The sequence below is a fragment of the Pelophylax lessonae genome (assembly GCF_965119305.1).
Source record: "Pelophylax lessonae genome assembly, chromosome: 5".
In the NCBI taxonomy this organism is placed as follows: domain Eukaryota; kingdom Metazoa; phylum Chordata; class Amphibia; order Anura; family Ranidae; genus Pelophylax; species Pelophylax lessonae.
Genome location: NC_138772.1, coordinates 69,440,681 through 69,453,455, shown reverse-complemented (window position 1 = coordinate 69,453,455; position 12,775 = coordinate 69,440,681). Strand labels below are relative to the sequence as shown.

At 39.3% G+C, this 12,775-nt stretch overlaps 1 protein-coding gene across 1 annotated transcript in view; it reads right to left on the bottom strand.

The window, feature by feature from the left end:
* MALRD1 (MAM and LDL receptor class A domain containing 1) overlaps positions 1 to 12,775 on the bottom strand; it is a 558,112-nt gene that overhangs the window by 310,921 nt on the left and 234,416 nt on the right. Inside the window, exons 17-18 of the mRNA XM_082259425.1 lie at positions 10,762 to 10,872; positions 1,541 to 1,754 (exon numbers count right to left, since the gene is read on the bottom strand). Of these exons, the coding sequence (XP_082115551.1) occupies positions 1,541 to 1,754; positions 10,762 to 10,872 (325 nt within the window). The remainder of the gene's footprint in view (positions 1 to 1,540; positions 1,755 to 10,761; positions 10,873 to 12,775) is intronic.

The following is a 12,775-nucleotide window of genomic DNA, read 5'->3' as shown; positions in this document are numbered from 1 at the left end:
TTGTTTAAATGCACTAGCCCTGACTATTCTAGGGGTATTTTTTGTAAAAAAAAAAAAAAAATTGTCCATAACTCAACTTTAACCTTCCTAGCGGTATTCCTGAGTGTGGCTCGGGGTTAAATTTCAGTGCCAAAAGCGGTAACCCCGAGCCACACTCGGGGTCCGGCTAGGAAGATTGCTGGATCCTGTTAGAGGGGTTACTTACCTTGTCACCGGGATCCAGCGATGTATCCCAGCGGTGAGCGGCGGCGGATCTTCCTCCCGATGCTCTGTGTGCCCCGGCTTCCGTCTCCTGCGACGTGACGTTTGCAGGGGGGTGGAACCGGCGGCAAATTCAAAACTAAAACACACCAAACACACTGATACATTACAAAATAAAATAAATTCACATCAGTTTGCCCTTTCCTGCAGTTTTACTATACTTTTTATGTATGTATATATATATATATATGTATACATACATACATATATACTTTAACTTATTTATAGTTATTTATTATATTATAATTTATGATTTTGTGTTTCAAACTTTATCATACCTAAAACACCTAAAATCCGAAAGAATCATACCGCCAGGGAGGTTAAATACATGTGTACATAATTCCAGAAACATTTTTGAAAGTGAGAAGTCCATATGAAAAGTTCAGGAGAAAAATCCAATGATAAAAAAAACTTTGTGCTGAATAGAAGAACCACAAGTCCCAGCATGCAGGTGGAGACGGCGCTCCTCCCACAGCAGAGAAAACAAATAAAAGCCCCCAGTGACGCAAAGAGACAAATGGCTTCTTACCAGATGATGTTGGCTTCCAAACTAATGGAAAAGCCAAATGCGCATAAACCTTTCATATGGACTTGTCACTTTCAAAAATGTTTCTGGATTTTTGTGCACATATATTTAAGAATTTTCTTTGATATTCACATTTTTATATTATCTTTATGAACTTTTTCTTTAGGTTTGTGTGAGCCGCTTATTTTTATTTATTTACATATTTTTGATTCACCATTTCATTCATTTCATCAGTAATAGCGTAGAATTTCCCCAGTTTATGTATAGGTAACTGGGTATTCCCTGCAAAGTAAATCTTCACCACATTCATTAAGATCCAAGGCAAATTCCATTGCAAACTGAACAGCCTATTTGTCTTTACCAAATCAACCCTTACCTGCGTTCATAGCATACATTGGATGTTTTACACAACCCCAGCGCATAACCATAGGCTGCTGTACGGGGTAGCAGCTTGGGACCCTGGGAAAGTGATTGTGCATGTTGTACGGCCTCTTACTTGTGTAAATTCATGATGGCCAAACAATCATAGAGAAAAAATTTATTAAGCCATGTTGGGTTTTTTTTGGCTAGTCACTACGGATTACAACAAATTTAGGCTGGAGCCAGCAGTACGTAAACATGGAAGCTTATCCAATGCCAGTGTGCATATACTTTGTATAGACCCATCATTCTACCAATCACCCGACTGACTACCATTTTTACCCGTGGGAAAACTATTATCATGCAGCCAATACAGAACATAGAGTGACTTACGACATATGTGCAGGTTCTCATCAGATGTGTCAGAGCAGTCATTGACAAAGTCACACATGTTGTTCTTGGGAATGCAGTATTTATTGGCACACATGAACTCCTGCGATGTGCACTGTTTATCTTGGATCAGCAATGGTGAACAGTTCTCAAAGGATATGTCATCCACAGTCACATCTCCAACATAGCTGACCCCACGTTTGGCTTGTAGAACAATCTGCAAATAATAAATAATTAACAATGAGGTGGGTAGAACACAAAAAGTTGAATTTCATTACATTTAGGAGGCTTTGTATATATATATTTTTTTTTAAAAGATCCCCAAGTAAAATATTTTTTTTTTGAGAGGGGTTAGAATCTCTGTCGGGTTTTAAATCTGTTTCTTTGTTTCACTGAGATTTTCTTTGACTTCCAATTCTGCCAGGGGACAACCCAACACATTTCAGGGGTTATAAGGCTCCCCCTTATCAAGGCCAAAATTGTTGGTTTAGTTTGACCTTTAATAGTAATATGGGTTACATTAACTGTGGGAGAAATTGACTCATTTTATTCAATAGCATACCTGAGCGACTGGTATTGGGGTTGATGTACTAATAAATGGAGAGTGCACAATTTGATGCAGCTGTGCATGGTAGCCAATCAGCTTCTAACTTCAGCTTGTTCAATTAAGCTTTGACAATAAAAAAAACCTGGAAGCCAATTGGATTCTATGCAGAGCTGCATCAGATTTTGCAGTCTCCAATTTTATTAAATCAACCCCCAAGGTCCAGTTCACATAAAAATGGCCCTTTTTTACCATGCTTTTTATTCGTTTCCGGGTGCATTCTAGATGCTTTTTTTCTTTTTATCTTCCTTTTTTTTTTAACTGTACTGGGGTCTGGTGCTTTTTGATGCGTTTTACTACTTTCTAGTACAGTTCTGTGCAGGAAAAATGCAGCATGTTGTATTTTTATTTCTGGAACTGAAAAGCACTGGAACACACTTCGCTTGTGTGAACAATGCAATAGGAACCCATATAACCTACTGTCCATGCTTTTTTGATGCAAAAAAAATCACTTCACTGCATGTGGTATAAACAGGCCCTGAAAACAAATTCTTAACTAAAAGACAAACTGAACCAGCATATTAATAGGACTCCTATACTTTAGATGTTGCCTTCTTATACTCATTGCACCTTCCATTGTTCTGCCTTACAGGTCCCTTTGTGTTAGAGCACTGCCTAGCCATTGTAGTCCACAGTATACAGTAGAATCAACTTCACAATTTAATTTTGGATTCAGTGCTACCATCTCCTGGGAAATTAAAGTCCATCTAAGGAAATATATATATATATATTTTTTTTTTTTTTTGGAGCTGCCTATCACAGATAGAACCTGTACTGAGATACGTGTTGAGGGTGTATTTGCTGGCCTTTCTTCTTAGGAAAACACCTAGTTGCTTGGCTGTTAATATAATGGTTTTAATATATTAGCCACTGATCAATGTTCAGGATATGCAGTTAAGAAATTCTGACTGGTTGCTTGTATGTTCCTGGAAAAAAAACAAAAAACTTCTGCTGGTAAAAAATGCAGGAGCCTACAGGACCCTGCACATTCCTGCAGCAGCCTCCAAACCCCTGCTAATGGGACTAAACAATAATCCACTCTGACAGGCAAAGCCTTCAACTCTTCCAGGTTGTGGCTACCTCACCCCATTTCTGCTACCTCCCTTCCCCAAACACACACACTTCTCTTGGCCTTTCACTATGATGGACAGCTTTACTTGACAATGGAAATATAAAAGAGGCAGTAAAGGGCAGACAAGTTTGGGCATTATCAGAAATAGAGATGAATTTGGGTATCTTGAAGAAATTGAAGTTGAAGAAATAGCTAAAATGACAATGAAAGGAGAAGTTATCATTATGGGAGATTTCAATCTTCCAGATATAAACTGGAAAACCAAAATAGCAAGTTCTACCAGGAGTACAGATATTCTAAATTCCCTACTGGGGTTGTCTCTGCAACAAGTGGTTGAGGAGCCAACCCGGAGGGAGGCCATTTTGGATTTGGTATTCACAAATGGGGATTCGGTATATGATGTCATTGTAGGCGAAACCTTGGGATCTAGTGATCACCAGTCAGTGTGGTTTAATATAAGAACTGTGAAAGAATCGCACCACACAAAAACAAAAGTTTTAGATTTTAGAAAAACAGACTTTTCAAAAATGAAATTAGTCATAAATGAGTCCTTATCAGACTGGAACGGATTACATGGAGTCCAGGAGAAATGGGACTACTTAAAAGGTGCACTATTGAAGGCAACAGAAAATTGCATTAGACTTGTCAGTAAAAGCAAAAAAAGGAAGAGACCACTGTGGTACTCAGCAGAAGTGGCCCAAATCATTAAAAATAAAAAGCTAGCATTTTGTAATTATAAAAAAACCCAGAGCAATGAAGATAAGGAAATCTACAAGATTAGGCAGAAAAAGGCCAAGCAAGTTGTAAGAACTTCTAAAGCGCAGGCAGAAGAAAAACTAGCTCAGTCTATGAAAAAGGGGGATAAGACATTCTTCAGATATATAAATGAAAAAAGGAAATTAAAACAAGGAATAACTAAATTAAAAACAAAGGACGGAAGGTATGTAGAAGAGAATAAAGGGCTAGCCGACTGCCTTAATGAATACTTCTGTTCAGTTTTTACAGAAGAAAAAGAAGGAGAAGGACCTCCACTTGAAAGGATGACTAATGAATCGTTTGATGCATGTGTCTTTACAGAGGAAGACGTTCTAAGATTGCTGTCTAAAGTGAAGACAAATAAGTCACAGGGTCCTGATGAGATACACCCAAAATTATTAAAAGAGCTTAGTGGTGAGCTGGCAAAACCATTAACAGATTTATTTAACCAATCATTAGTAACAGGAGTCGTCCCGGAAGATTGGAAATTGGCAAATGTCGTGCCCATTCACAAAAAAGGTAGTAGGGAGGAATCGAGCAACTATAGACCAGTGAGTCTGACATCAATAGTAGGCAAATTAATGGAAACCCTATTAAAGGATAGAATTGTGGAACATCTTAAATCCCATGGATTGCAAGATGAAAAACAACATGGGTTTACTTCAGGGAGATCATGTCAAACAAATCTTATAGATTTTTTTGACTGGGTGACTAAAATAATAGACGGTGGAGGTGCAGTAGACATTGCATATCTAGATTTTAGTAAGGCTTTTGACACTGTCCCACATAGAAGACTTATCAATAAACTACAGTCATTGAACATGGACTCCCATATTGTTGAGTGGATTAGGCAGTGGCTGAGTGACAGACAACAGAGGGTTGTAGTCAATGGAGAACATTCAGAACAAGGTCATGTTACCAGTGGGGTACCTCAGGGATCTGTACTGGGACCAATTTTGTTTAATATCTTCATAAGTGATATTGCAAAAGGCCTCGATGGTAAGGTTTGTCTTTTTGCTGATGACACAAAGATATGTAACAGGGTTGATGTTCCTGGAGGGAAATGCCAAATGGAAAAGGATTTAGGAAAACTAGAAGAATGGTCAGAACTCTGGCAACTGAAATTTAATGTGGATAAGTGCAAGATAATGCACCTGGGGCGTAAAAACCCAAGGGCAGAATATAGAATATTTGACACAGTCCTGACCTCAGTATCTGAGGAAAGGGATTTAGGAGTAATTATTTCAGAAGACTTAAAGGTGGGAGGACAATGTAATAGAGCAGCACGAAATGCCAGCAGAATGCTTGGATGTATAGGGAGAGGTATAAGCAGTAGAAAGAGGGAAGTGCTTATGCCGCTGTACAGAACACTGGTGAGACCTCACTTGGAGTATTGTGCGCAGTACTGGAGGCCATATCTCCAGAAGGATATAGATACTCTAGAGAGAGTTCAGAGAAGAGCTACTAAACTAGTACATGGATTACAGGAAAAAACTTACCAGGAAAGGTTAAAGGACCTTAACATGTATAGCTTGGAAGAAAGAAGAGACAGAGGGGATATGATAGAAACCTTTAAATACATAAAGGGAATCAACTCGGTAAAGGAGGAGAGCATATTTAAAAGAAGAAATACTACCACAAGAGGACACCGTTTTAAACTAGAGGGGCAAAGGTTTAAAAGTAATATGAGGAAGTATTACTTTACTGGGAGAGTAGTGGATGCATGGAATAACCTTCCTGCAGAAGTGGTAGCTGCAAATACAGTGAAGGAGTTTAAGCATGCATGGGATAGGCATAAGGCTATCCTTCATATAAGATAGGGCCAAGGACTATTCATAGGATTCAGATATATTGGGCAGACTAGATGGGCCAAATGGTTCTTATCTGCCGACACATTCTATGTTTCTATGTTTCTATGTTTCTATCTTCCTAACTCACCTCTATCCAAACTTCAAAGTCAAGCTTTTTTTTTTCTCCCCTTGGTCATTCAGTAAATATGGGCATGTGTCCATAAAAGGACATCACTGTCATCTAACCCCATTTTAATGGTAAATGACTTGGCCCCGCAGCTGATTGGACTAAAGGAGGCTCCTAAAGAAATGTACCTCTCTATGTGCCTTCAGGTTTATTGTTCCCATGATGGTTTCTCTTTAAGTCAGACTGCATGCAGCTGCAGGTAGCCTTCGCACCTGTAGGTGGCCTTGTGCCATCACTACATGGCAAGAGGAGTCTCATAAGGGACTTAATCCCTTTGGGAAGAAAAGCTGTCCAATTGGACGCAGAGCTCTTGGAAGACTTTAATGGAAGAGGTGAACAGAAAGAATGGACTTTATAGGCATATTTAAAAGCTTACTGAAAACAATCTTTAATAGAACAAAAATTTAGAACAAAAAATGACATACAAATGTAAAAGGTATATACCACAATGGTGAACCTTAAAAGTTATTGTTCAATAACTGTTTTCACTTAACCAAACCTTAAGAGACATTGTCGTCCATTTTGTCAGGGAACCTTTTAAGTAAGGGGTCCCATGTCCTTTCTGTGCACATTTGGCAAGTGGCTGGCTAGGGACAGGAACACGCTTGTGTGGGGCAATGCTTACACAGGGAAGCATTCCAGTAGAGCAGGGATAGCTCAAGAAAGGCTCCTCTAGCACAGTGTTTTTCAACCTTTTTTCAGTCAAGGCACCCTTTAAAATTATGGACAATCTCGAGGCACCCACCAAAATTATGGACAATCTTGAGGCACCCCATTCTAAAGTTTAAAAACTATTCTGAAAGTTTTACCTAATGCAGAAAAATCAATACATGTAGGACACCCAATGTTAAAGGTGATTTATTCTTCCAAAGCAAATGCACTTTTGCAAACTGTTACTGCCAAGTATTCCAATGTTTCTCTTCTCCCTCAGTTTTTCTCCATTACTTAGCTAATGAGACCCCAAAGCTGATGGGGAGAGGCAAGGGAGGGTCAAATAAGGATGATATGCTGGCAACTGAAATCCTCCTTATCTAATGATGATGTCATTGGTCATTAGGAAGTTGGCAGCTAGAAGGTTGTAATGGTGTACAATGACCTGTGGCTTTGTGTAACTAAAAGGCAGGCTTTATCCACCCATCGGCTTGTATAGAATTTTGGGTCAATTTTTAGGCATTTTGCCAAGGTACCCCCGAAGAAACCTCAAGGCACCCCGGGCGCCTGAGCACCCTAGTTAAAAAAGACTGCTCTAGCACTTCAAACATTCTGGTGCTCAGTGCAGGAGTGAGGAGCCAGTGCAGACTACAGAAATAATGCATCTAACATTACTGAAAGGACAACACCCCCAGTAATGGAAGCCGTCCTCAGGGAATACATTTTGTCAACCAGGAGAAAAACAGATAAGCACCACTCTGAACAGTGAAGTTGTAAGTGTAACAAGTGAGTAACAGAAAACCCTTCCGGGTACTCAGGCTAAGAATGTCCTCTCATCCATCAGTAAGCAGTAACTTCAAACAAACAGAACAGCTGTTAACTCTGGAAATCCATCTGAAAGCTTAATTTTAACACGACCAAGTTAAAAACACACAGCTGACGCATTTCGGCAGCAAGCTTTGTCCACAGCACCCATTTTGTCAACCACTGTTAATGCTTTATTACTTGCTGTGTAAAAGTGACAAAGACCTGTCTATTCATTGTTATTATAAATCTAGTCAAAGTCAATACAAGAAATATCAGTGCTACATATACTGTGTGTGTGGTTCCTCTTAAATAGGGAACCTATAATGGGCCCCACCTACAAGATGATTAGCATGCCTGCCTAGCAAGTAGCACTTCCAGAAGAAGCTCAGAAGCCTTCTTATTTCTCATATCACAGCAATAGCGGCTCCACTATTTTCAGCCTTTCTTTGACTGTCCTTGTGTTTTATTGCCAAGCCTCCAACTCATGCAGAAGAAAAAAAACAACTTGGCGACAGCAGGGTTTGAGTTTTCTCTTGTACATTGTCATATCTTTATATAAAGTTGCAAAACATATTACTATTTCACACAGAAGCTATATCAAAATGTCACCGCTAAAAATAACCGCACTTGAACAATACCCTCTGTTTTATGCCGCCGTAGCAGATTGCCTCATTACCTAAGCGCACAGCGTTCTCCTGTTTAACATTTGAGAGATGATCTTCCAAGATCTACTGTATGCTAAACAAGATACCCGAGCACAAATACATATCGCTTTAATTATTTGGCTAGGAGACACATTGTTGAACATATGGTAAGTCCAATTAATTACCATGCCGCTGACATTGTTTATGGTACTATATTTCAGCTTTGCTCCAGTAAATTAGACATTGCGTTAAACTCCGAGGGGAATATTATGAGGGTAACAGAATGAGAAATGTATTATTAAGCTCTTGTTACAATCGCGATTTCAGGGCTACTTTGGTTCTCATCTCATAAAAGTGTAGAGAAAAGAAATGAAGCAAAAGACACTTATGTGAGCTATATGGGTGGGGGGGGGGGGGTGTTCAAAAACCAACAGGATTATTAATATTACATAAAGCAGAGCAGACAACAACGCCAAACTAACCCATACAGTGCAATAACTCATAGTAAGCGGCTGTCAGCCTAGTTATAGTGGAGACAGATGACTGCTTACCTGCTTGGTTATAGCCTACTAAAGTGACTCTAAAGGTAGTGATGGAGGGACACTGGATGCAGATATTCACAGGTTATCAGAATGCTGACAAAGTCATTACTTGAGCCCAATTGGCCTGTATTCAGTAGATTATTACAACAATGGGTATTCCCATTGAGTTGACAAATCCAAAGTGGTCTAAGAGAGCAACAAATAAAAACTCTTTACTATTGAACTGGTTATGACAAGCAAGGCGATGAAAAGCCAATGTGTTCTGGAGGCCAAACAATCCCCCTTCACCAGAGTTGAGTGAAATGTCAGAAAGCTAAATGGACTCAACAATGCTTCTAAGCAGACCAATATGCAAGCAAATTATGTTTTAAACAACAGCCAGTGCTGGTGTTTCCACCACCATGCTTGACTGTAGGCAAGACACACTTGTCTTTGTACTCCTCACCTGGTTGCCCCCATATGGAAGAAAAATATATTTCCAATATATTTAGGGAAAAAAATTTAGAAATATATTGAATATGGCCAAAATTGTAGCATTTTAAATATATTTCCAATATATTTGGGAAAAATAAATTAAGAATGTTTTTTTAAAATATATTTTAAATATATTTTTCTTCCATGTGGGCCACCACACACGCTTTACACCATCTGAACCAAATAAATTTATCTTGGTCTCATCAGATCACAGGACATGGTTCCAGTAATCCATGTCCTTAGTCTGCTTGTCTTCAGCAAACTGTTTGCAGGCTTTCTTGCACATCATCTTTAGAAGAGGCTTTCTTTTTGGGATGACAGTCATGCAGACCAATTTTATGCAGTGTGCGGTATATGGTCTGAGCACTGACAGGCTGACACCCCACCCATTCAACCTCTGCAGCAATGCTGGCAGCACTCATACGTCTATTTCCCAAAGACAACCTCTGGATATGACATTGAGTACGTGCACTCTTTGGTCGACCATGGCGAGGCCTGTTTTGAGTGGAACCTATCCTGTATGGTCTTGGCAATCTTCTTATAGCCTAGACCATCTTCATGTAGAACTTTTTTTTTTTCAGATCCTCAGAGAGTTCTTTGCCATGAGGACCCATTTTGAACTTCCAGTGACCAGTATGAGAGAGTGAGAGCGATAACACCAAATTTAACACACCTGCTCACCATTCACACCTGAGCCCTTGTAACACTAATAAGTCCAATGACACCGGGGAGGGAAAATGGCTAATTAGGCCCAATTTGGACATTTTCACTTAAGGGCGTACTCACTTTTGTTGCCAGCGGTTTAGACATTAATGGCTGTGTGTTGAGTTATTTTGAGGGGACAGCAAATGTACACTCTTATACAAGCTGTACACTTACTACTTTACACTGTAGCAAAGTGTCGTGTAATTTCTTCAATATATATATATATATATATATATATATATAAATGTAGTTAAATTAGGACTATAAATATGATATATCCAGTGGCAATTGATGGCTATATTAAAGTGGACCTGAACTCAAAATGTGAAAAATTATTATCTAGAGAAGTTATTTGTGCCTAAACAGTAACCTAAAATATTTACTTCTTGTCTTAAATTCCTCCTGAAAAGTAGCAGTGCTTGTCTTGTGTCTTGGACCCATGTGCCTTGAGCCCCATAACTCTTTATCTGCAGAGTGAGATCATTTAAGGCTCTGCTGACTTTGACTGAGTCTTGCCATATTTGAAATGAGATCTGGTGATGCCACTTTTCTTCTTTCTGGAGAAAAAGAAGCGGTACCTGACCTGTAGTGCAAGGATCTCCCTGTTTCTGCTTCATTCTGTGGATCTGGGTTTTCTCCACCTATCCTGCTGTTGCTGCTTGAATTTTACCCCACCATTCATCACCAGTAGCCAGGGGAGCAGCTTTGACATGAGGAAGCAAGGCCTAGATGGCTACTTCTACCCAGAGGCTCAGTGCAGAACACGGCTTAATAAGTCAGCAAGGGGATGCATCATGCCAGTAGTGGCATGCATCAGCTGTGACACCACTACTCAATAATAGAGAAAATATTGAAAAAATACTTTTTTGCAGATAAAATTTGAACGTTTGACGCTAATGATTTAGCACATGGAATTAAAACCATCTTCTGTTACACAGAAATGGGCAAATTATTGTACAATCCCGTTACAAAATAAATCAGGGAAGACAAACCTGAAAGTTAGACAAAGTTCTTAGGTAAACTTCAGCTCTTTTCCAACTTGCTCCTTGTTTACCACTTTGGGACCATAGTTCATAAGTCATGTTACCGAGATGAATAAGTACCTGTAAAGCAGAAAAAAAGAACATTACATTTTCAGCATAGACATCTCTTCCAGAACCATCAGTAACTATGGGTTCATTCTGACAAGCAGCAACTAACATCTTCCAGACCATTGGCACCGATATGCACCTAGTCCAGCTATACCAGCTTTTCTGCCACAGTGACCGCCAATCCCTGTAGATGAAATGAGTTGTCCTTCAGAGTGACAGTAGAGGCATTGGCATGCACGGAATCTCATTCTCATGTATTTTCTCATTACCACTCCTGTTCTCCTATCTCAATAGGGAAATGTATGAGTAAACCACATCTGTTCCCATCTGGCTGTACCCAGTTTATGATACAGAGGGAAGGTTTCTTCAATTGCCATCTGTCTATTGATTGTCACTCTTAGATGGTGAATTTGGAGTCCTTTCCAACTACAGTAGTACATGTCAACCAATTAGTTCCCTATTATTATAATCAACATAATCACCAAATTATTATTATTATTATTGTTACAGTATTATTGTGGTAGTAAAAGCATTGTCTTAAAAGTAATAAATGTCATCATCCAAGATGATCTGTGCAATACATCACACATGGGACTATGCATATTCTAAATTCAGTGGTATGAATGACCCTGCTGATCCAATATTAAATGAACAAAGCTCTTAGTATCTCAAAGGCAATAATATTGGTTCGTGGATCAAGAAGAGCATGTGGGCTTAGCTCCATAGTCAGAACTTGTCAGTTGGTTCAATGTTCCCTCTATGGCCTATGTGTTTTATCTCTGATGTCACTAAAGCCTGGTATCTAATTCTGGGACCCTATACCCCTCCATTTAGGCAGAGAACCCTATGCTTCCTCCGTTGAGGCAGAGAACCCAAATGCTCACCAGCAAACAAATTCAAGCTGTATTTCAGCTTAAAAATTTTCTTGGACAGGAATAAAAAATATTTTTACATTAATGCCATAAATAAAACTTAATGAAAGTTTTTTTCTCATGATATAGTGCTGACATGCACCCTCCCAATGTATATTACAAATGATCTGGTCTATTCTGGCAAATTAAACTATACTAAAAATCTAGGGTACAACCTTGTCCAGAGCATTAAATATTTTGCTTGCCAAGGGTCAGTAACCAAGGGGACATTGTAGCTTGTCTGTACCAGGTTTGCTACTGTAAAAAAAACATATACCAATGCTCCTCTGAGGAAGTGGGCATTAGTCCAGGAAACATGTCAGAAACTTGAAAGGGCATATCTAGTGATGTATTTATTTCACATTAACTGAACAATAGATATTAAAGCGGAGTTCCGGCCAATTTTGCAACTTTAATGATTCCTGGAGTGCTCGCTATGCTAATAAACAATTGGGCATTTTCAATTTTTTTCGGGGTCCCTTACCTTATTTTCAGGGCATTTTTGATTGTACATCCTCCTTCTCCCCCCTTTGTGGCCGCGGCCACTGACGTCACTTCCGCCTTTGCATTGCATCCTGGGAGCTGTTTGTCATCACTCCCAGGAGGCTGGAATCAGGAAGAACTCCCAGAACACTCCCTGGAATCAGGAAGGAGGACACAGCAGATTACACTGCGGCTTCAGATGCCCACATCCAAGATGACCGCGCTCAGACAGTGTTTTTAATAGTAAGATTTTGACTAAAATCCAGTACTATACACCTTTGTAATATGAGAATAGCGGTTCTGTAAAGGGCAATGGATTAATATTATAGGGGTATTTTTAGTTAAAAAAGGTATTTGAGGCCGGAACTCCGCTTTAACTATCCAGTGGGGCTGATTTAATAAAGGTAAAAAGCATGTGCACTATGCAAGAGCAATTGCTCCAGAGCTTAGTAAACAATGTGAAGCTCTGCTGATTCCCATCATCCAATCATGTGCAAGCAAAAATGGCGTTTTTCTTTTAA